The sequence below is a fragment of the Mya arenaria genome, chromosome 6 (assembly GCF_026914265.1).
Source record: "Mya arenaria isolate MELC-2E11 chromosome 6, ASM2691426v1".
Taxonomy (NCBI): domain Eukaryota; kingdom Metazoa; phylum Mollusca; class Bivalvia; order Myida; family Myidae; genus Mya; species Mya arenaria.
The window spans coordinates 66,213,830-66,236,031 of record NC_069127.1 but is presented as its reverse complement, the minus strand read 5'-3'; the positions used below and the strand labels follow the sequence as shown (position 1 = coordinate 66,236,031).

The following is a 22,202-nucleotide window of genomic DNA, read 5'->3' as shown; positions in this document are numbered from 1 at the left end:
ACCACTCATGGTAACTATATAGGGCTGCATAGATTAAACCACCTCACAGAGTGACATCACCACTCATGGTAACTATATAGGGCTGCATAGATTAAACCACCTCACAGAGTGACATCACCACTCATGGTAACTATATAGGGCTGCATAGATTAAACCACCTCACAGAGTGACATCACCACTCATGGTAACTATATAGGGCTGTACAGATTAAACAACCTCACAGAGTGACATCACCACTCATGGTAACTATATAGGGCTGTATAGATTAAACCACCTCACAGAGTGACATCACCACTCATGGTAACTATATAGGGCTGCATAGATTAAACCACCTCACAGAGTGACATCACCACTCATGGTAACTATATAGGGCTGCATAGATTAAACAACCTCACAGAGTGACATCACCACTCATGGTAACTATATAGGGCTGCATAGATTAAACCACCTCACAGAGGGACATCACCACTCATGGTAACTATATAGGGCTGTATAGATTAAACCACCTCACAGAGTGACATCACTACTCATGGTAACTATATAGGGCTGTAAAGATTAAACCACCTCACAGAGTGACATCACCACTCATGGTAACTATATAGGGCTGCATAGATTAAACCACCTCACAGAGTGACATCACCACTCATGGTAACTATATAGCGCTGCATAGATAAAACCATCTCACAGAGGGACATCACCACTCATGGTAACTATATAGGGCTGCATAGATAAAACCACCTCACAGAAGGACATCACCACTCATGTTAACAATATAGGGCTGCATAGATTAAACCACCTCACAGAGTGACATCACCACTCATGGTAACTATATAGGGCTGCATAGATTAAACCACCTCACAGAGTGACATCACCACTCATGGTAACTATATAGGGCTGCATAGATTAAACCACCTCACAGAGTGACATCACCACTCATGGTAACTATATAGGGCTGTAAAGATTAAACAGTGACATCACCACTCATGGTAACTATATAGGGCTTCAATGATTAAACCACCTCACAGAATGACATCACCACTCATGGTAACTATATAGGGCTGCATAGATTAAACCACCTCACAGAATGACATCACCACTCATGGTAACTATATAGGGCTGCAAAGATTAAACCACCTCACAGAGTGACATCACCACTCATGGTAACTATATAGGGCTGCATAGATTAAACCACCTCACAGAGTGACATCACCACTCATGGTAACTATATAGGGCTGTATAGATTAAACCACCTCACAGAGTGACATCACCACTCATGGTAACTATATAGGGCTGTATAGATTAAACCACCTCACAGAGTGACATCACCACTCATGGTAACTATATAGGGCTGTATAGATTAAACCACCTCACAGAGTGACATCACCACTCATGGTAACTATATAGGGCTGTATAGATTAAACCACCTCACAGAGTGACATCACCACTCATGGTAACTATATAGGGCTGTATAGATTAAACCACCTCACAGAGTGACATCACCACTCATGGTAACTATATAGGGCTGTATAGATTAAACCACCTCACAGAGTGACATCACCACTCATGGTAACTATATAGGGCTGTATAGATTAAACCACCTCACAGAGTGACATCACCACTCATGGTAACTATATAGGGCTGCATAGATTAAACCACCTCACAGAAGGACATCACCACTCATGGTAACTATATAGGGCTGCATAGATTAAACCACCTCACAGAAGGACATCACCACTCATGGTAACTATATAGGGCTGCATAGATTAAACCACCTCACAGAAGGACATCACCACTCATGGTAACAATATAGGGCTGCAAAAATTAAACCACCTCACAGAAGGACATCACCACTCATGGTAACTATATAGGGCTGCATAGATTAAACCACCTCACAGAGGGACATCACCACTCATGGTAACTATATAGGGCTGTATAGATTAAACCACCTCACAGAGTGACATCACCACTCATGGTAACTATATAGGGGGTATAGATTAAACCACCTCACAGAGGGACATCACCACTCATGGTAACTATATAGGGCTGCAATGATTAAACCACCTCACAGAGTGACATCACCACTCATGGTAACTATATAGGGCTGTATAGATTAAACCACCTCACAGAATGACATCACCACTCATGGTAACTATATAGGGCTGCATAGATTAAACCACCTCACAGAGTGACATCACCACTCATGGTAACTATATAGGGCTGTAAAGATTAAACAGTGACATCACCACTCATGGTAACTATATAGGGCTGTATAGATTAAACCACCTCACAGAGTGACATCACCACTCATGGTAACTATATAGGGGGTATAGATTAAACCACCTCACAGAGGGACATCACCACTCATGGTAACTATATAGGGCTGTATAGATTAAACCACCTCACAGAGTGACATCACCACTCATGGTAACTATATAGGGGGTATAGATTAAACCACCTCACAGAATGACATCACCACTCATGGTAACTATATAGGGCTGTATAGATTAAACCACCTCACAGAGTGACATCACCACTCATGGTAACTATATAGGGGGTATAGATTAAACCACCTCACAGAGTGACATCACCACTCATGGTAACTATATAGGGGGTATAGATTAAACCACCTCACAGAATGACATCACCACTCATGGTAACTATATAGGGCTGTATAGATTAAACCACCTCACAGAATGACATCACCACTCATGGTAACTATATAGGGCTGTATAGATTAAACCACCTCACAGAGGGACATCACCACTCATGGTAACTATATAGGGCTGTATAGATTAAACCACCTCACAGAGTGACATCACCACTCATGGTAACTATATAGGGGGTATAGATTAAACCACCTCACAGAGTGACATCACCACTCATGGTAACTATATAGGGCTGTATAGATTAAACCACCTCACAGAGTGACATCACCACTCATGGTAACTATATAGGGCTGTATAGATTAAACCACCTCACAGAATGACATCACCACTCATGGTAACTATATAGGGCTGCAAAGATTAAACCACCTCACAGAGTGACATCACCACCCATGATAACTATATAGGGCTGCATAGATTAAACCACCTCACAGAATGACATCACCACTCATGGTAACTATATAGGGCTGCAAAGATTAAACCACCTCACAGAATGACATCACCACTCATGGTAACTATATAGGGCTGCATAGATTAAACCACCTCACAGAGTGACATCACCACTCATGGTAACTATATAGGGCTGTATAGATTAAACCACCTCACAGAATGACATCACCACTCATGGTAACTATATAGGGCTGTATAGATTAAACCACCTCACAGAGTGACATCACCACTCATGGTAACTATATAGGGCTGCATAGATTAAACCACCTCACAGAGTGACATCACCACTCATGGTAACTATATAGGGCTGTATAGATTAAACCACCTCACAGAGTGACATCACCACTCATGGTAACTATATAGGGCTGTATAGATTAAACCACCTCACAGAGTGACATCACCACTCATGGTAACTATATAGGGCTGCATAGATTAAACCACCTCACAGAGTGACATCACCACTCATGGTAACTATATAGGGCTGTATAGATTAAACCACCTCACAGAGTGACATCACCACTCATGGTAACTATATAGGGCTGTATAGATTAAACCACCTCACAGAGTGACATCACCACTCATGGTAACTATATAGGGCTGCATAGATTAAACCACCTCAAAGAGTGACGATCAACTTTGAAGGTATTGGTGGTTATATGTTTGTAAGTAACTGAGCAAAGTTACTGCCATATTTTCATTCTTTCCAAATTACAGGCTTTCTAGCAGCTCTAAAATTCAAAAAAAAAATCTAATTTCTTTTACGTTTTGCTCAAATTCCTAAAAAGTATTCCATCAATAGTATTTTGCTTAAGTCAGATAATATGTGAGGTGCTTTTGGCCAGTTTACTCAGCTGTTAGGACCTGACTTGCAAGTAGTGGATTTCAGCTGCTTCATGGTCTTATAAATAAAATTCTTATCCTTATTTTTAGATATGCCTCAGTGATTCCATTAAGTGTATTGGCCAGTTACTTCTACAGTTCAATCAAAACACTCCGATTCTATTCTTAAATTTAAGTTAGATTGTTTCATTGTCATTGCTAGATTTCTATTAAATGAGAGATTATTATGTATGATGTCATTTTGCAGAGGAGCAGGAGATTTTACTAGGTGATGATGGGGAACACGTTCAGTCTCGTAAAGTACAACCCAAGGGCCCTCAACCCACGCTACCCAAGAAAGCCAAGTTTAAAGGTCAGAAAGGTTTTTAAAGGAGTTGTGTGTAAATTCTCATTTTAAATTTTAACTTGTATTTGAATTTAACTCCTATTGTGACAGCATCTGTGTTGTAAACATCGTCATCGAAGGCTCTGTAGTTCTAAAACATTAAACTTAGCAATCACTCAAAAAACCTTTCATGATATTTGAATGAAACTTGAAACACATGTTTGCCATAGACAGTACACACATGTAGCAAGACTCACAACTCATTTTTTAATAATTATTGAGGTCTGCTGTAAGTTTTGACTGGAAAAAGCATTTTTGTTTCAGGGAATATTCTAGTGAGTCGATGAAGCATAAACAATATCTGTATAGCATTTATTTATGATTTTTTTTTCGTGCACACCGTGCATTTCTTTTATTATATAGTTTAGAAAAGCTTATATGAAATTTCAATAGAGTGCAACTGATGGCATATTTTTAACACAAATTATAATTCAAAGCGAAATAAATCATCTTAAAAAAGGGCTGTTTTAGAAGATCTATTTGATGTCAATATTAAACTAAATTTTTATGCATCAAGTCATCAATAAACAACGTCGCATGGGGTATTTGGTGAAATGTTTAAAAATGTGTTTTTCGATATCAAATTTTACCCAAATTGAAAAATAAAGGTATGCCAAAAAAATATCAATCATGTGTTTTCAGTCTGGATAAAAAATTGCTGGTAACTGATAACTCAGCAAGTTTCATTACATGCTTCCGCACGTGCCAACTGTTGGATTATTATTTGATCCGGACTGGAAACACATCATAGCAATTGTTACTCTATAATCAATGTGCCTTGTTTTTTAAAGTAAGCGCAGTAGATAATAGACTCACTTCACACCAAAGTTTCATATCCTGAAAATGAAACTTGGTACACATGTTGCTGGAGACAATACGCATTTGTACAGTATGTTGAGTTTTGCCCATTGTTGAATTAAAACAACAACAACAGGTGAGCGTTGGCATTCGCACTGCGGCGTTCTCGTTTAAATCTTCTTCACGAAAAAAGGAATGTGCTTAGTTGTCCAATGCTGCTCTATTTCAGGAAGGCAATATCAGAAAGGTTAGCAAACAGTTGACTCACTTGTTCGTTCTGTCACTTTAAATCACCTTCTGAAGAAAACCCTCATACATGTACATGTTCACACTTGAATGTGTGCATTTTTATGTCTCCCCCATAAATTCAGAGACATATATTGTTTATGCTTGAGTTGTCTTTCTGTCTGTCGGCCCCTCACAAATCATGTCTGCTCCATATCTCTTGAACTGCTTGTAGAATTCTTTCAACTACCCACAAATAACCACCATATTGAGACGATGTTCAAAACATACGTTGCAACCAGCTCAGTTCAAGGTCACACTTAGAGGTCAAAGGTCATATGACTACAGTTTGTGTCTGCTCCATGACTCGTGAACCGCTTGAATAATTTGGATATTACTACTCACAAATATTTCACCACATTGTGACGCTGTGCAGAGCTTATGTTACATCCAGCTTGGTTCAAGGTCAAGGTCACACTTAGAGGTCAAAAGTCATATGGCTACATTTCGTGTCTGGTCCATATCACATGAACTGTTTGAAGGATTTAAAAGTAACTTTTCACAAATCGTCAATATATTAAGGCAATATGCAGACCACTTGTTTCAACCGGCTCAGTTTTAGGTCAAGGTCACACTTAGAGGTCAAAGGTCATATAAATATTTTTTTGTGTGCCCCATATCTCCTGAACCATTTGAAGGTGTTTATAATATTAAGACAATGTATGAAGACAATGTGTAGAGCTTATGTTACAACCAGCTTGATTCAAGTTCAAGGTCACGCCTAGAGGTCAAAGGTCATATGACTATAATTCGTGTCCGGTACATATCTCTGAATGAGACAAATATAGGGGGAGACATCTGTTTTTGATGGCAAAAACAACCATCTAGTTGATTTATCTGTTTTACTTTGAATCTTTGACAGAATTATTTTCTGTTCACAATCTGACAAGTGAAATGGGAAGATTCTTGTTTAAAGAATTGATGACAAGAAAATGATATTTTGAGATTCCAAATTATCTTTAAAAAATGCAGGTTCAAAGTATACAGTCAATGTGTTAAAACATTATTTTGTTTGTTCAATCTTTGAATGTTTAATTTTGCTTTATTTGTTTTCTTCTTTTTATAGTTTTATGGTTTATTTCAGATTTGGACTACTGATCTTAACGTTCTTTCCGAATTTCATAAGTTAAGAAGTTTAGTTTATGGTCACCCCATAGAATGAATATAATTTTGCATTATATGCCATCCAGGGTTCTCAATAAGTTTCGGTTGAACCATCTCAAATAGAAAAATAACCGAACAGCTACTACTTATTCTACTTAAAACTAATTTATTTTTCCAGATTTGAATTGGCCCAATTGCCATTTGAACCGTCCATTTTGGCCAGCAGCCGGTTCTTATTGAGAACACTGCCAACTGTAGTTTTTCCTGAAATTTGTGGTGTACATGTGTCTATGTCTAGTTGAGCAGTGCTTGAAATAATTACAAGCCCGCTCTAGGCTTCCTCAATTTCCTGAATTTATATAGCATGGCTTTTTTTCTTCTTTTTTTAAGTAGAAGGTGTCCATCTTGTTCATTCAAAAGTATAAGAAGAATGACTGGTTAATTTGTTTTTTTATATCATTTAAACAGGGAAACATATTTTGCAAACTGGATTAACACTAGCTTATAGATGTCTCCACAATTTAACTAAAATAAAATTATCAATAAATATTAACTACATGTATATATTTTCACAATTCCAGGCCAGAATGAGAATGTGTCAGTAACGCACATCCATTCCCCGAACAAATTTGTTGTTCAGCTCCAACGGGAGTCCTCCAGACTGACGACCATGTCATACGCCATCCAGCGCTGGTGTAACAGTCCAGCTGCTAACAAACACATGGTCACTGAGGTGGATGTGGGTAAGTGAGGGCCATACTAGTTATTAGCTTGGAACTTTTTTAGAGTTGATGTATTTTCAAAGCCTTGTAGATGTCCTCCAAAGAGGTTATTGGAAACATCCCCAGTTAGAATGGCTTCTTAAAATGGACACCATTACTGGTTTCTACCTAGGAAACTGACCGAGCATGATTCTAAAAGCTATCAGCTTTTTCACAAGTTATAAGAAATTTAATACTTGTACATTATGTTCCAGATGACTTTGTGCTGGCCAAGTATTCTGTGGATAAACAATGGTACAGGGGACGTATCAAACATGTTATACAACATGACATGGACGACTTCAGTAAAACTGTTGTGGAGGTGGCATTCATTGACTTTGGCAATGTGGAACAAGCTGAGGTAGAAAGGTAGGATTTAAAATTCTTTGTAATTAAGAACAAGTAACAAGTATTGTTAATGAGTTGCCTGCAGAACATGGCTGGCACATAGGGATTACTTTGTCTGGCATTGCCATCATGCATCTGTGTAAACGTCATGCTTTCATTTCTGAAGAATATCTGTACAACTATTTGATTTTGAGTCTTCAAACTTGGTAAGCACATTAGTCATGATTTTATCAAGGTCATGAGTTAATAGGTCAACAGTCATGTTGACTTTTCATAGAAAATTTATTGGAGTTTCTGATCAAACACTTGAATTACTGGGGGGAGTGTCTTCAAACATGGTATACATGTTGTTAATAGGCAGGTTATGACAAGTATTGCTTTTAGGGTCAATAGGTCAAAGGTCAAGGTAATGCTGAACTTTACCATATAAGAAGTGGGCGCTCCTGACAGGCAACACCGATTTGTGGAATTCTGGTTAATAGGCAACAAAACGGTTTAAGAGCCTTGAGTTTGTAGATGTTGTAAAATATCTCAGAATTAACCAACCTTCCAACTCTGCTTTGATGTAGGGTTTTAGTCAGGTTTATAAGTCAGGGTGCAAAAGAGGGACAATTTACTAAATGCAAATAGGGCACATTCTATTAGAATTTTAGGTTTCAACTGCCAAATATATATAAGTTTGTATGTTGAATCAAAACAGAATAAATATTCGAAGGTCTAAAGCATTTAATTCTAGGAAGGCAGGATGGTGCACACACTGGTTTCGGTGGGGGCAGACAGTTGCTACCAAAAACGGACGGGGTGTCGTACCCTTCCATAATTCTTAAGCTCAAACCCTATTTGATGTATTGATGAATGATAATCATGCATATAATTGTTCAGGTTACGGATGATGCAGTCCAAGTTCATGAAGCACCCAGAGTTCTCCATCGAGTGCTGCCTGGTTAATCTGGTTCCCAAAGATAAGGTACTTTATGTGTCTTTAAAATAATTGTTTTGTGTATTTATGATGTTTAGGTGTTTCATTTAGTGCACTTAAGGTTTGATAATGACGTTTAATGTTCTTTTTTTGGTCAATACTAATGAATAGAAGATTTTTAGAAATTTGTATTGTAATTTCTTAATTTTTTTATTAATCTAAAGATTTTATCTAATATGGTTATCAATACTGGGTTTTGATCTGGGAGTTTTTATTCTACTTTTACATACTTAAGTGGATTTATGCATATACAGGTTTCAAAATATGCAAAATTTCATTAGAATCAAATACTACCTCTCCAGGATCAAACACAGAAATAATAACCCTTTAATTATATTCATAACCGGTTTAAATGACTAAATAATACTTATTCACATTCTTATCACACTAATTTGTTTTTATGATGTCATTTTAACATCGCTCAATGTTAATTGATATCACGTCAAGTCAGCAAAGTGAAATGTGGCCTCACTGTTCTGGTTGGAATATGGACTTTAATAATAATTGAAACACTGAAATTCAAAGTCTGCAAGACAGTTAAAAATAGAAAAAACAGATGAGCATTGGCAACTACTTGATATGCTCTTGTTTAGAAATGATGGAAGTGAATTGATTCAATAGTAAGTGATGGCCTGATAGCTAGTGATGGCGCGATCATCAAATTAAATTGAATAACCATCAATTGGAGCCCAAAATCAGTGACTATCAATTATAATATTAATCAGATTTCTTGGAACTTTATTTTTTTCTTTAAAACCATACAATACATGTGCATGTAAAATCGTGTTTTTATTTTTGTAATTTATTCCTAATCCATGTCATTCGTGCTATCCAGTTTTGAAATATATAAGAAATAGAAGTTGTTAAAATGAACCAAGATGTTATTTTCATTCCAATATGTGATATGAATAAGCATTTTTGATGCTTTATGATTTGATGATTGATTATCGCTTTGAACATCGATTATGAAATTTGTTCAATTATCCATAATAAATAAAAGCTATGTTTAATATTTTTAGGATGGGACCTGGTCCGTGGAAGCCGTCCAGACATTTGCAAAAATGGTTGATGGGAAAACAATGCTGCTAACGGTAATTAAGATAAAGATCTCAGTTTTAGATTGAAATCTGTGCTTTCAGGTTTAGAACCTTTGATAAAATAGGTCCTTGTATTAATGTAGAAAAGTTTTATTATAAGACTGAAGTATTTTGATCATTTTTGGTTGGGTTTCATCTTGCAGATAATACTGTATAATACTATGCATAGGACGCTTTAACTTGATTGAGTTATAAAGGCAAAGGAAAATTGGGATATATGGTAAATATCAATTAAATGTTGTCTTTAAAAAGATAATAAAGGAATGTGCATACTGCATAGTAGATTTATTGTCACTATCAAATCTTTTCAAATGTGCGAAGGTGAGAAAAACACTCGCAGTCTGTCATAAGGAAAACATAAATAGAACAAACTATTGCGATGGTATGGTTGTTTGTTCCCAAAATTTAATATCGCATGGTTTATATTGTCCTTTGCCATTTTTACGATCCCAAAAAATAAATTGTCAAAACAAATATTGCGGATACTGGACTTCCGAAATATGTTAAAATCACCATAATGCGAAGATAATTACCAATGTACGCAAGAAAAATATTGAAATACGCCTAATATTCGGCTCCGATCTTGACATTTTTTCCGCTGCGTCCTATCTTTCGAATTAAGTTTTTACCCGTTTTCTCACCATTTTTCTTGCCTGCGTCCTATCTATGCTAGCGTCCTATACATAGTATATTACGGTAACTTTGATATACACAAAGTATATGTGTAGGAACATCAGAGATCTTATTGTTATCTGTGTTTCATAATAGAAACTCTGCCTAAATTTTATGTTACATTGTTTTGGCATCAATTCAAGTGCAACCTTAAAATGATTTTTCACTAATTTAGGTTTCTGACTGAAATTGGGCCCTGGCTAATAAATCCTGTGATCTGGTACACTCAAAGACTTCTGGGGTTGAGAGTTTAATAGCTAGTAAAACCTTTCCAGGAGATCCAGGATAAGTTGACTTACATATATCTGTACGAAACGCACTTGAGCCTTACTTTAAATGCTCAATGTGCTTTAATTCCCTAGGTGGTCCAGGAAGAGGGAGGGGTATTAATGGTGGACCTGAGTAAACCAGCAGATGAGGAGATTGCTGATGACCGGCCGATCTCAGTACGTGATGCTCTTGTTTTCCTCGATCTGGCCAATGTGGAGTCCCCATATTCACTGCCAGAACCAGGCGGTAAGTTTTTCCACCAGTTAATCTATAATGCAATTTTCATATATTAAGTAGAAAAACTTGGTTTTGAGAAATTATGGCCTTGTCTTATCATTAGAATTATGATAGGACTACTTTTTCGGATTGATGTTCATGAGTAATAGGTGATATTTTGTTTGTAACAAATTCTTTGAATGTTCCCTGGAGACACAGTTTATTTAGATTTGCAAGTAAAAAAATCAATTGCGTTTTTCTACTTGCTTACTTTAAAATAGGAAATGTTCGCACTTGCTTACTTTTAAATAGTGAATTTTTCTTCTTGTTTACTTGCAAACAGGGAAATTTCTTTCTTACTTACAATTTGGGACTTTTGCTACTTTGCTTGCGTACTTTCAAATAGGGAATTTTCCTACTTGCTGACTTACAAATAGGGACTTTTGTTACATGCTTACTTTCAAATAGGGAATTTTTCTTCTTGCTTATGAAAAATAGGGAATTTTCATACTTGCTCACTTTGAAAGAGGGATTTTCCTACTTGCTTTCTTTCAAATAGGGAATTTTCCTTCTTGCTTACTTACAAATAGGGAATTTTCATACTTGCTCACTTTGAAATGGGGAATTTTCTTACTTGCTTACTTTGAAATAGAGAACTTTCCTTCTTGCTTACTTACAAAAAGGGAATTTTCCTACTTTTTCACTTTGAAATAGGTAATTTTCCTACTTACGTACTTTCAAATAGGGATTTTTCATACTTGCTCACTTTGAAAGAGGGAATTTTCCTACTTGCTTAAATTCAAATAGGGAATTTTCCTACTTGCTTACTTACAAATAGCGAATTTTTTATACTTGCTCACTTTGAAATCGGAAATTTTCCTACATGCTTACTTTCAAATAGGGAGTTTTCCTACTTGCTTACTTTCAAATAGGGAATTTTCTTTCACGCTAACTTTCAAATAAGGAATTTTCCTACTTGCTCACTTTGAAATAGAGAAGTCTCCTATTTGCCTACTTTAAAATAGCAAATTTTCCTACTTGCTCACTTATAAAAAGGGAATTTTCCTTGTTGTTACTTTCAAATAGGGAAGTTCATACTTGCTTACTATCAAATAGGGAAAATTCTAGCTTACTTTGAAATAAGGATTTTTTTGCTTACTTACAATTAAGGATTTTATCTACTTCACTTGCTTACTTACTTAGGGTAGTGTTGAATTCTAAACTTGTCTTTGTAATTCAGCTGCCCACGCCCCAAAGAGGAACTATCTCACTCCGAATCCCAAGGATGAGGGAGAATCATACCCTGTCATTGTCAGTTATGCCGGCACTCCGGACCGCTTCTATATACAGGAGGTAAGAAAAGGGGTTACTTCTCTCGCCAGTTGCTGTATGATGCTTAACCCTTTAGCGCATGTATACGAGATAGGCCGACATAGCTCATTACCAGATGTATACGCATTTGGCCGACCGTATCCATTACTGGATGTAAACGCATGGCCCGCATATTTCAATAGGGTCATTTCAATATTTCAATTTTGCATCTTTCTTTTTGTAAACAATATCCCGGATGTTTATAAAATAAAAGTTTAACCTTTTGTGTATTGATTTTCCCTTGAAAATATCGTCTGCTAAATTGAGAAGGTGTTTATACTCCCAATCGCAGGTGTGATATCCCATTGTGACGTAATAAGACCACGAGCTAAGTACTGTATGGAATTTCCCCCAAATTCATTGATGCGTAAATCATTAAATATATTACGTCAGTTCAGTTTACCATTAAAATCAATTGAGATTATATTTACTTAAAGGTAATATTTTGTTTATAAACAAAAGAAACAATTAGTAAATGAGAAAATGATGGGTAATTTTTCTGCGAAGCTTATATAATGTCCATCATAGTTTTGGCTGTAAAATAGGTCATGTGCAAGCGTTTTGTTTGATCTAGATCTTTTTATTCATACCGGAAAATCATTTCTGGGCTTTCTTTTTTTGTAAACAATTTTATGAGGGGGTAATAAAGTTAAACAGACACCTTGGACTGGATCTCTCAGCTGGATGACACCGGATATTCCTGACATATTTCTGTGTATTAATACACAAGAACATAAATTGTCGGCTTTTTAATCCAGATGGGTCTTTTTTATGATAGGGGTAATAGAAATTAGATCGATCCCAGCATTTTATTACCCTTTGATTTAATGCAATTATGACATTTCAAAGAAATGTTACAAATCCATCTTGAAAATACATTCACAGCTGAAATAAAATAATTTAATATTTCATCATTGACACCATTTATTAGATAATTTAATTATCTATAAAAAATGAATGCACATAAAAAAGATTTGGACACAATTATTTGGAGTAACATTGATTTTAAGGTCATACTGCTGTATTCATTTTCTCATTTTCAAATATCCAGAAAAGTATCTATGCAGATAAGGACTGCTTATCAGTAAGATGGCTATTGACTGGGAGGTGTAATCTGGCCACTTGTCTATGTGCTAAAGGGTTAAATCAGATTGTAGAATATTACTTACTTTGTTAGTATTGTAAGTATTTTGAACCCAAGTCCACATGTGCTTCATTGTCCAGGTTCATCATTTGATTATTTGATCTTTCTATTAAGTTTCGTTGTTATGAATATTTAAGTTACAGTCATTCGCCACCTTGTCATGTCCAGCTGGGCAAAAAAACAAAAAGAATTATGTTTTCTATGTACAGTTAAACCAAGAAAATTCAGCCCATTCCAAATGCTATAACATACTTCGTTCCCAAATGTGAACTTGAAATTCTCCATTTTTTTTAAAAAAGAAAAGAAACAAGAGTTGGTGTATTCTTAAAGAAACAAACTCATTCTGTTCTTTTTTTCAAGCATACTTGTTCATTTCTAGTCAAAGTGGTAAATTGTCAATGTTAGTCGAAATGAAGAAACACTCTAACAGACTCTCATGGACTCAGTTTCAGTAGATTATTTTGTTCTTGCATGTTTATCAAATCCTGATTGCTTTGGGTATAATGTTAATTGAATATGTCACTGCTTGTATACTGGTGGATGCTGTCCAGTAACACAATGTTGTTTTCTTTATTATCAGCTAGGGGAAGAAGCGAACTACCTGGCAACCATGATGGCCCACCTCCAGGACACGTATGCCAAACAGAACAAGGACTCCTGGCAGATCATATACCCTCAGATAGGTGTGCTCTCATTGATAATGGTACTGTTTAGAAAGGCCCATATCATCCATATCCCTTGTTCAACTAAAAGAAAAACCCTACACTAAGAAGCCACAGATGAGTGTTTGCTCTGCATTGCTTACAATGATTTGTCTTCTCCCAGGTATGATCTGTGTGTCACAGTTCAGCAGTGACGGGATGTGGTATCGGGCTCGGGTGATTGAGTTGCCAGGCAACAAGGATGTTGTCGTGCACTACGTCGACTATGGCAACACGGAGCGTGTCAGCTTCTTCAATATCCGCAAGATTCTTGACTCATTCCTTATCCTTCCAGCTCAGGTGAGAATTTATATTCTATGTTGAGCTTAGTTTCGATATACTATTGCTATAAGCAGGTTCATCAGCTTGATAAAATATTGTCAAGTCTGCATTGTGCCTGTTTGGTGAGATTTGTAGTTGACATGATGATAAATCTTGGAAGGTATTCATTACTGTTTAACTAATGAAGTTGTTTACAATACAAAACAAAAGGACATGGATTAAAGTAGATTCATTTGGGTATTTACCTCAGAAAATTGTGGAAAGAGTTAAAGACAACAACATTTCTTATAATGTCAAAATCCCATTTAAAGACATACCAGCTGACAGTGTTAATTGACTTGTATTTATGTTTAAACTTGCAGGCCATTCCCTGTTGCTTGAAAGATGTGGCACAGCCGGAGGAGGGTTGGACAAATGAGGTACAGAGGAAAAACAACCAATGAATATTGTATATTGTCATTTACCAGTCTTAGAAATTCTGATTTTCAAGCAGTAGCATGATTCTATATGTTTGTAAGTACCAAAAACCATACAAGCCCTTCTCTATATACACTGGTGCTAAAGTTCTGGATTAATCCTGTAGTCAGAATTGAGACCTATTAACTTCAGAATATTGTAGAGTTGTAAGGATTGTTTTTTGCACAAATATTTGCAGTAAAAATAGTAGGAATTACCTAGAAATTAATATAAATTACTATGGAAACAATTTCAAAATGGATCCAAGCCTTTTTACCCTGCATTGGGCTGAAACTCTTCATACTCAAATAGACCCCCAGCTACTTTTCAGGATTGACAATTGTCAGCTGATAGAACCCCTATGACAAACTCTTACTTTTGGTTTTATTCGAATTTCATTCACTGGTATTCACATGCCATTTGCATCCTAACTTCCCTGTGTGTTTAGTGTTATAAAGTAATCTTTTTACTAAATACCTAAGGGCTCTGCCAATAATGCATATAACCCACGCAGGGGAGGACATTCGTTAAATAGTATATAGGTGGGTGTCTTTTTTCCCAAATTTGGCCCACAAACGGGTAAATTCACTTCTGTAGGGGGGTGGTATATTTTAAAAGTACACTCGGCCCCGCGGTTATATGTTTAAACGAAATAGCCCTAAGCATAAAGGTTTTTTTCCGTCTGTACACACATCAGTTATCATACATTCTTGTAGAGTATTGGTGACTGTTTCAAAAAGAATATAAGGAGCGATTGTTTTACCAAGCAGAATTTTTAACAATAAAATGCACTTTTGAAAATCTGCCCCTCAGGTTTATGATAAAGAAGGCCCTATTTGTTTTCCATGTTTCAGTGCCTGCAGTTCTGGTCCGACCTGGTCACAATGCAGAAGTTTGTGATGAAGGTGATATCTGTCGAATCTGTCCTGGGAGTGGTTTTGCGAGATCCGAACATCGAGGATATGTACCACTCAATCAATATCAGCCTGGTTGAGAAAGACATGGCCGACAGCACTGGAAGATGGTAGGATTTAGGGAGCTTTCGAAACAGTGTGTTCAAAATACATGATATCTAGCTCAGATGAATTCTATTTTTATTGGACTTTGATGTTAATTGAACTTCTTGCCACTGCAGATTTTAAAACTTGATTAATCATAGTTGACATAATAATGAGGGCTATTGCAGTCACCTGTTCATTGCTGCTGCTTGCTGTAGCTTGATTTAAGTTGTGCATTGAGTCCTCTATCATGCGCATATCTCATACTCATGTAACTGAATTACAAATTTTCAATCAAATGACATGGATTTGACATGTATATCTCTGTGCATATTTCAGGTCAGCTCCCCAGAACATGACGGAACTTCAGTCCAGTATCAAGGAGGTAGTGCCTCGTCTATCATATCAGACTTCTGGAACCTGCTTTCCTGAGCCTTGTGTAAGTATTCAATGTTTGGGAAGGGGATTCCAAAAAAAAAGAAGTGGAGGTAGGGTTGAGTAAACAAAAGGACAGTTCAGACCTTACTTAAGCAATAAGAGACGTGGAACCTCACCCATTGTATCCGAGTCCTGGGACCTGCTTTCCTTAGTACTCCTATTTGGGAGTTGGTTTTGGAGTGATGGGGTAAATAAATGGACATGACAGAATGGATAGTTCCAATGTATACACTAGTATTATATTTTCTGGGAACAGATTATCCAATAACTACATGATCATTGGTTGACCTGGTTTACATGGAAAGAGCACATGAGCTGTTGGTGATCCTGATTGTGAGCAGCAAAAGAAAACTCGAATGCAGAATGCAGGGAAGGGGTTTAAAATATGGCCTCTGAAACTGGAACTGTCTGTGATATTACAGTCCTAGGTTTCATGCCCAATGCCCCCCACCCCATATGACTTCATACTTCTGCCAGGGCTGTTTGGCTTGTCATGTCAAACTGTGTGTAAGTTGCCTGACCTGATAGGTGTGAAAGTTATGAATATGAATATAAACAATACTTTGTAAAACACTTGACATCTTTGAAATCACGGTGTTCACTCATGAGATTTTGTTCATTAAATTCTTGGAAGAAATATACAACATGTAACCAGGTGTGTCATACAAGTTGTCATCGGGAACCGTTTGTATTAAATTGTTATCTTTTGGTTAGTTTGCGCATGTAAGTATTGGTCAACAGTCATTATTGGATGAATATGGACCCTCCAAAAAACTATTCCATTAACTTAATCCAAACCAAAGAATTAACTGGTTAGTATAATTGGTTACAGAGAACTAGTGGTAATAAACAATCTTGAAGCCAAGATATTGAAACTTTTTAAAGGTTGTCACAATAAGGCAATGCCAAAATAAGTGGGAGGGTAGACTTTCAGCTTTCAATATGAAAAACAACAACACCATTAATTAAAATCCAACTTTGAGCAAAGAAATATGATGTTCAAGGGTGTAATAATCAGAAATGTATTATATACGGAGGAAAAATTGATTTTTTTTTTATCATCTGGCAAGGGCTTTTGTTTTAAGTGAATTAGATAGTTATTATAAGGCATTTTCCATGTTTTTCCTTTCGGGTAGGTACACATGTACTGGGCAGTTGCCTAATTCCGGATTTGCCTAAATATTCGGAAATCGTTTAAAAAGCATTTCGGCGACTGTGATCAATATAGAATGATCACAGTCTACGCAACTGACCTCCATAGCAACAGAAACAACACAAAAGTGCAGCTATTCGAGTATAACCCCAAAATAAATACCTCTAAACTTTCGCTTTCCTAAATGTCAATATTAAGTCACGTGGGGGATGACGTCATACAGCGCAACTTTTATATTGAGGTTCGACAGGGTTATCTTTAAACACTAGACCTACTATACGATGTTTATGACTTATCGTCAATCACGAAATACAATGCCAATTACATATAAAGTAAATAAATTGACGATGTCATTGTTTTGTGTTGTGCAGCATTTGATATAAAAATGAAGCAAAAAATGAAGCAGATTCGTACTTTAAAAATTAGGCAAATTCGGACAAATTAGTAGTTCGGATACGCCGAAAATACACATACAAATACTTCAGAGAAGTATAAAATTTATATACAGGTTAAACATTTAATACATGATGTTCATTTAAGTAGCATTTAAATATTTGTATTGTCTTGATAATGTTTACTTTGTTCTTTAAAAAAATTTCTAATATTTAGGCATTGAATGCAGGTTTTTGGACGTCGTTTATGCCCTTATTTCGTACTGAATATTATATTATAATTAATTGTTTTTCCTTTTATTCTTTTTCCATTTTGGTTGATATAGTACCCAACATTTTTCTATTAAAATTTCATGCACTTACGTTTAGTAATTATGACAATATTTTAAGAAAACTTTAAAATTGATCCGGGATTAGGCAACTGCCCAGTAGGTTTTAAGATTGGAACCTTAAGACATAGAATCAATTTGGTATGTCCTAAGTCATAACCTGATTTCAAATGGCTAACCGATTGGTTTGTGAAAGCTGATAATTGAACTGTTAACTCATTTCTCAGGATATGGACCATCAACCTGTGTACTGGAAATCCCGTAACAGCAAACCAACACGGAGGTATGAGGAGACCAAACTAACCCCACCCACCTCACCGGTCCCACTCAGGAAGTCAAGGGGTCAAAGGTCAGGCAACAGTGATCAGGGGCCAGGTCAAAGGTCAAAGAGGCCACAAAAGGGCCGGGAACAAGATAGGGAAGAGGGATCTTCAGCTTCTTCTGGCTCAGGTAGTTAAGTCAAACAAAATTCTTGTATTCTTTCTGTTTTAGGAAAATTCAAAAAAATAAAGTATCAATAAATGTTTTATTCACAAACAATGGGCAGAATTTTCAGATTTTTTTCAAAGTAAACAGAGTTGTCAATGTCAATGTCTTTGTTAACTTTTAAACGTGAACTTGTTTATCATGTCTTATATTTAAATAGTAGGGATGGCAACAAGTAGTAAAATTGGTACTTGAGTACTCGGACAATCTTCCGATCGAGTGCTCGGTAACTAGAATTGGTTTTCGGGAAAGACAAGTAAGTGTATACTTGTATCGGTCATGTACATTGTGCGTTCAAGTCGAAACATGGGCCATTTCATCTTCAAATAAGACTGTCATTATGTACCTTAACAGAGAAATCAATTAAGCGAAAACAAATATTGTTTCATGCTTTTAATTTGTTGTTTTCATTTCATTTTTATCTCGACTATTCGAAGAATAGGTGGGCTATACTACTCGCCCCAGCGTTGGCATCCGGTTTAAGTTTTAGGGCAAGTTGGGATTTTCACTTATAAGTCCAATACCTTTCATTCAATTGAGTTAATACTTCACACAGTTGTTCAGGGCCATCACATGATGAGGTTAGATAACTCCATATTATTCTTTACACAGATTATGGCCCCTGATTGACTATGAAACTTAGGTTAAAGTTTTAGGGCAAGTTGGGATATTTATAAATAACTTCTATACCCTTTGTTCAATTGACTTAATACTTCACACAGTTGTTCAGGACCATATCACAATGAGGTTACATAACTCCATATTATCCTTAATACAAGTTATGGCCCCTGATTGACTTAGGTTAAAGTTTAAGGGCAGGTTAAAGTTTTAGGGCAAGTTGGGATTTTCACTTAAAACTCCAATACCATTCATTCAATTGACTTAATACTTCACACAGTTGTTCAGAGCCATCACATAATGAGGTTAGATAACTCTATATTATCTTTTATACAAATTATGGTCCCTGATTGACTATGGAACTTAGGTTAAAGTTTTAGGGCAGGTTGGGATATTTATTAATAACTTCTATACCCTTAATTCAATTGACTTTATACTTCACACATTTGTTCAGGACCATCACCCAATGAGGTTACATAACTCCATATCCTTAACACAAGTTATGGCCCCTGATTGACTAAGGATAAAATTTTAGGCAAGTGAAAGTTAAGGGCAAGTTAGGATTTTAATAAAAAAAACTTCTATACCTTTCATTCAATGCACTTAATAAAATTCAAAATTATTTACAACCATCTTACAACAAGAAACACAACTCCATTTAACCCTTAATACAAATTATGTCCCTTGGATATATATTTTTTTTCTTTTGACAGGCACATTTTTACATTCTTAACCAGTTTTTTACCAAGGGAAAACAATGAGGGCTATTCTATATGGCCCTTGAATTTTTTTTATTATTATTTTTTTTTTAAATTTTATTTTAATTTCTTTTGAAAGGCATATTTGTATATTCTTTACCATATTTTCATAATGGGAAATCAAGTTATTTGAATGACGTGCGGTATTTTTCGGGTGGTGCGAGGGCAGCATCAAAGTCACCTTATGTATTAAATAATTTTAGTTAGGTTTGACATAAATAGACCAAACTTGGTAATATTACATTGTTATTGTATTCACTTCTAAGTCAAAGCGGCGAGGTCGAGCGCGCTGTCTTACTACAGCTCTTGTATATTATATGTGAACTACAATATAAAGTAAAACTCGGATCATATTCAAGCGTCGAGATGATAGAGACTACACTCAATAGTGAACAACAATCAGAAATACAATGTACGAAAATTGTTTATAAATTGTTTAGCTGTTTACTTTACGAAATACTTTTTAAAATGACAGTTTTTCAGACTGAAATATTGTTGTTTTCCTCATTAATATTCATTTTTCCATGATTAAATCAATTGTGATAATCATTGCAAAAAATACGCCCATTCAGGAATCATTGCACGTAACGGTCGTTACTAATTTGCTCGTCAACGTCCATTGTTCGCTGAAAACACACTAATTGGTAAACAATACAATTCTGTAGGACATATAGTGCTATCAAAACATAGGAAATTGACATCAGTTCTTTGCAAACTTGTTGACAGTTTGCAACTATCACAACAACTGTCAAATCATTTATTAGGGTCAATTGTGTACACAGCGGGGATTGAAGGGGCCGTAAATTGGAAACACGAAATATCTTGTATTTACGTTTGTTACGGTAATTGTGAATTTGGTGAATTTTATAAAACAAATAAAAATTTTTTCGAGTACTCGGGTAGTGATTTGATACTTGGGTACTCTGATGATTGATCGAGTACTCGAGTACTCGTTGCCATCCCTATTAAATAGACAAGCATATCTTATACAGTTGTCTCAAAACTTGCATATTACAAGTCTGTCCATGGAACATCTTGATCAGTAAAGCTTTAAAACTTAAAAACAGGGATCTCTTTCATTTTTAGCTCGACTATTCGAAGAATATGGAGAGCTATACTACTCACCCAAGCGTATAGTGGTTAAGGTTTTGCGTGCAAGCACACATAGGTTAATATCTCGGCAACTACTTGAGGTATTGCATTGAGACTTTATACAATGGTACTCAACCATCCAACCTACTTAATTAACCAAGTTAGATAACTCTAGTTTGCATTTAATGCAAAAAATAGGCCTTTATTATTTGACTTAGAAATTCTGGTTAAGGTTTTGCGTGCAAGCACACATAGGTTAATATCTCAGCAACTAGTTGAGGTATTGCATTGAGACTTTATACAATGGTACTCAACCATCCAACCTAATTAATTAACCAAGTTAGATAATCTACTTTGCATTTAATGCAAATAATTGCCCTTTATTATTTGACTTAGAAATTCTGGTTAAGGTTTTGTGTGTAAGCACACATAGGTTAATATCTCAGCAACTACTTGATGTATTGCATTGAGACTCGATACAATGGTACTCAACCATCCAACCTACTTAATTAACCATGTAAGATAACTCTAGTTTCATTTAATGCAAATAAATGCCCTTTATTATTCGACATAGAATTTCTGGTTAAGGTTTTGCGTGTAAGCACACATAGGTTAATTTCTAAGCAACTACTCGATGTATTGAATTGAGACTTTATAGAATGGTATTCAACCACTCAACGTAATTGAATAACCAAGATATATAACTGTATTTTGCAAATAATTGCCCTTTATTATTAGACTTAAAAAATCTGGTTGAAATTGTCCATGTAACCACATCTCCGCACATCATGTATTGCATTGAAATCTAATCTAACAGTGATCCATGCATGTTTCGCCAAAACTTTTCAATCCTTACACTGAAAAGCGGCGGAATAGTCGAGCACGCTGTCTCTGTGACAGCTCTTGTTGTTATATTTGAAATGTAATTGTGTCTCTTATGAAGCATGGCAGACAAAAGAGAATACTTTGTTCAGCTTCGTCAGCATTGCATTTCAGTTTTCTAATCAATATTCTTTGACATATTTTGTTAACATTCTTCAAACTTGGTATGATCATGGTCAGTTTACGATCTCTATTGATTTTGGGCTCAATAGGTTAAAGGTCAAGGTCATTGTG

At 35.9% G+C, this 22,202-nt stretch overlaps 1 protein-coding gene across 1 annotated transcript in view; it reads left to right on the top strand.

Moving 5' to 3' along the window:
- Positions 1-22,202, top strand: part of LOC128238728 (RING finger protein 17-like) — a 57,850-nt gene that overhangs the window by 17,663 nt on the left and 17,985 nt on the right. Inside the window, exons 14-26 of the mRNA XM_052954919.1 lie at positions 4,201-4,305; positions 7,107-7,268; positions 7,502-7,655; positions 8,517-8,601; positions 9,633-9,704; positions 10,745-10,898; positions 12,109-12,221; positions 13,964-14,066; positions 14,209-14,384; positions 14,729-14,785; positions 15,677-15,846; positions 16,160-16,259; positions 18,360-18,582. Coding sequence (XP_052810879.1) covers positions 4,201-4,305; positions 7,107-7,268; positions 7,502-7,655; positions 8,517-8,601; positions 9,633-9,704; positions 10,745-10,898; positions 12,109-12,221; positions 13,964-14,066; positions 14,209-14,384; positions 14,729-14,785; positions 15,677-15,846; positions 16,160-16,259; positions 18,360-18,582 — 1,674 coding nt within the window. The remainder of the gene's footprint in view (positions 1-4,200; positions 4,306-7,106; positions 7,269-7,501; positions 7,656-8,516; positions 8,602-9,632; positions 9,705-10,744; positions 10,899-12,108; positions 12,222-13,963; positions 14,067-14,208; positions 14,385-14,728; positions 14,786-15,676; positions 15,847-16,159; positions 16,260-18,359; positions 18,583-22,202) is intronic.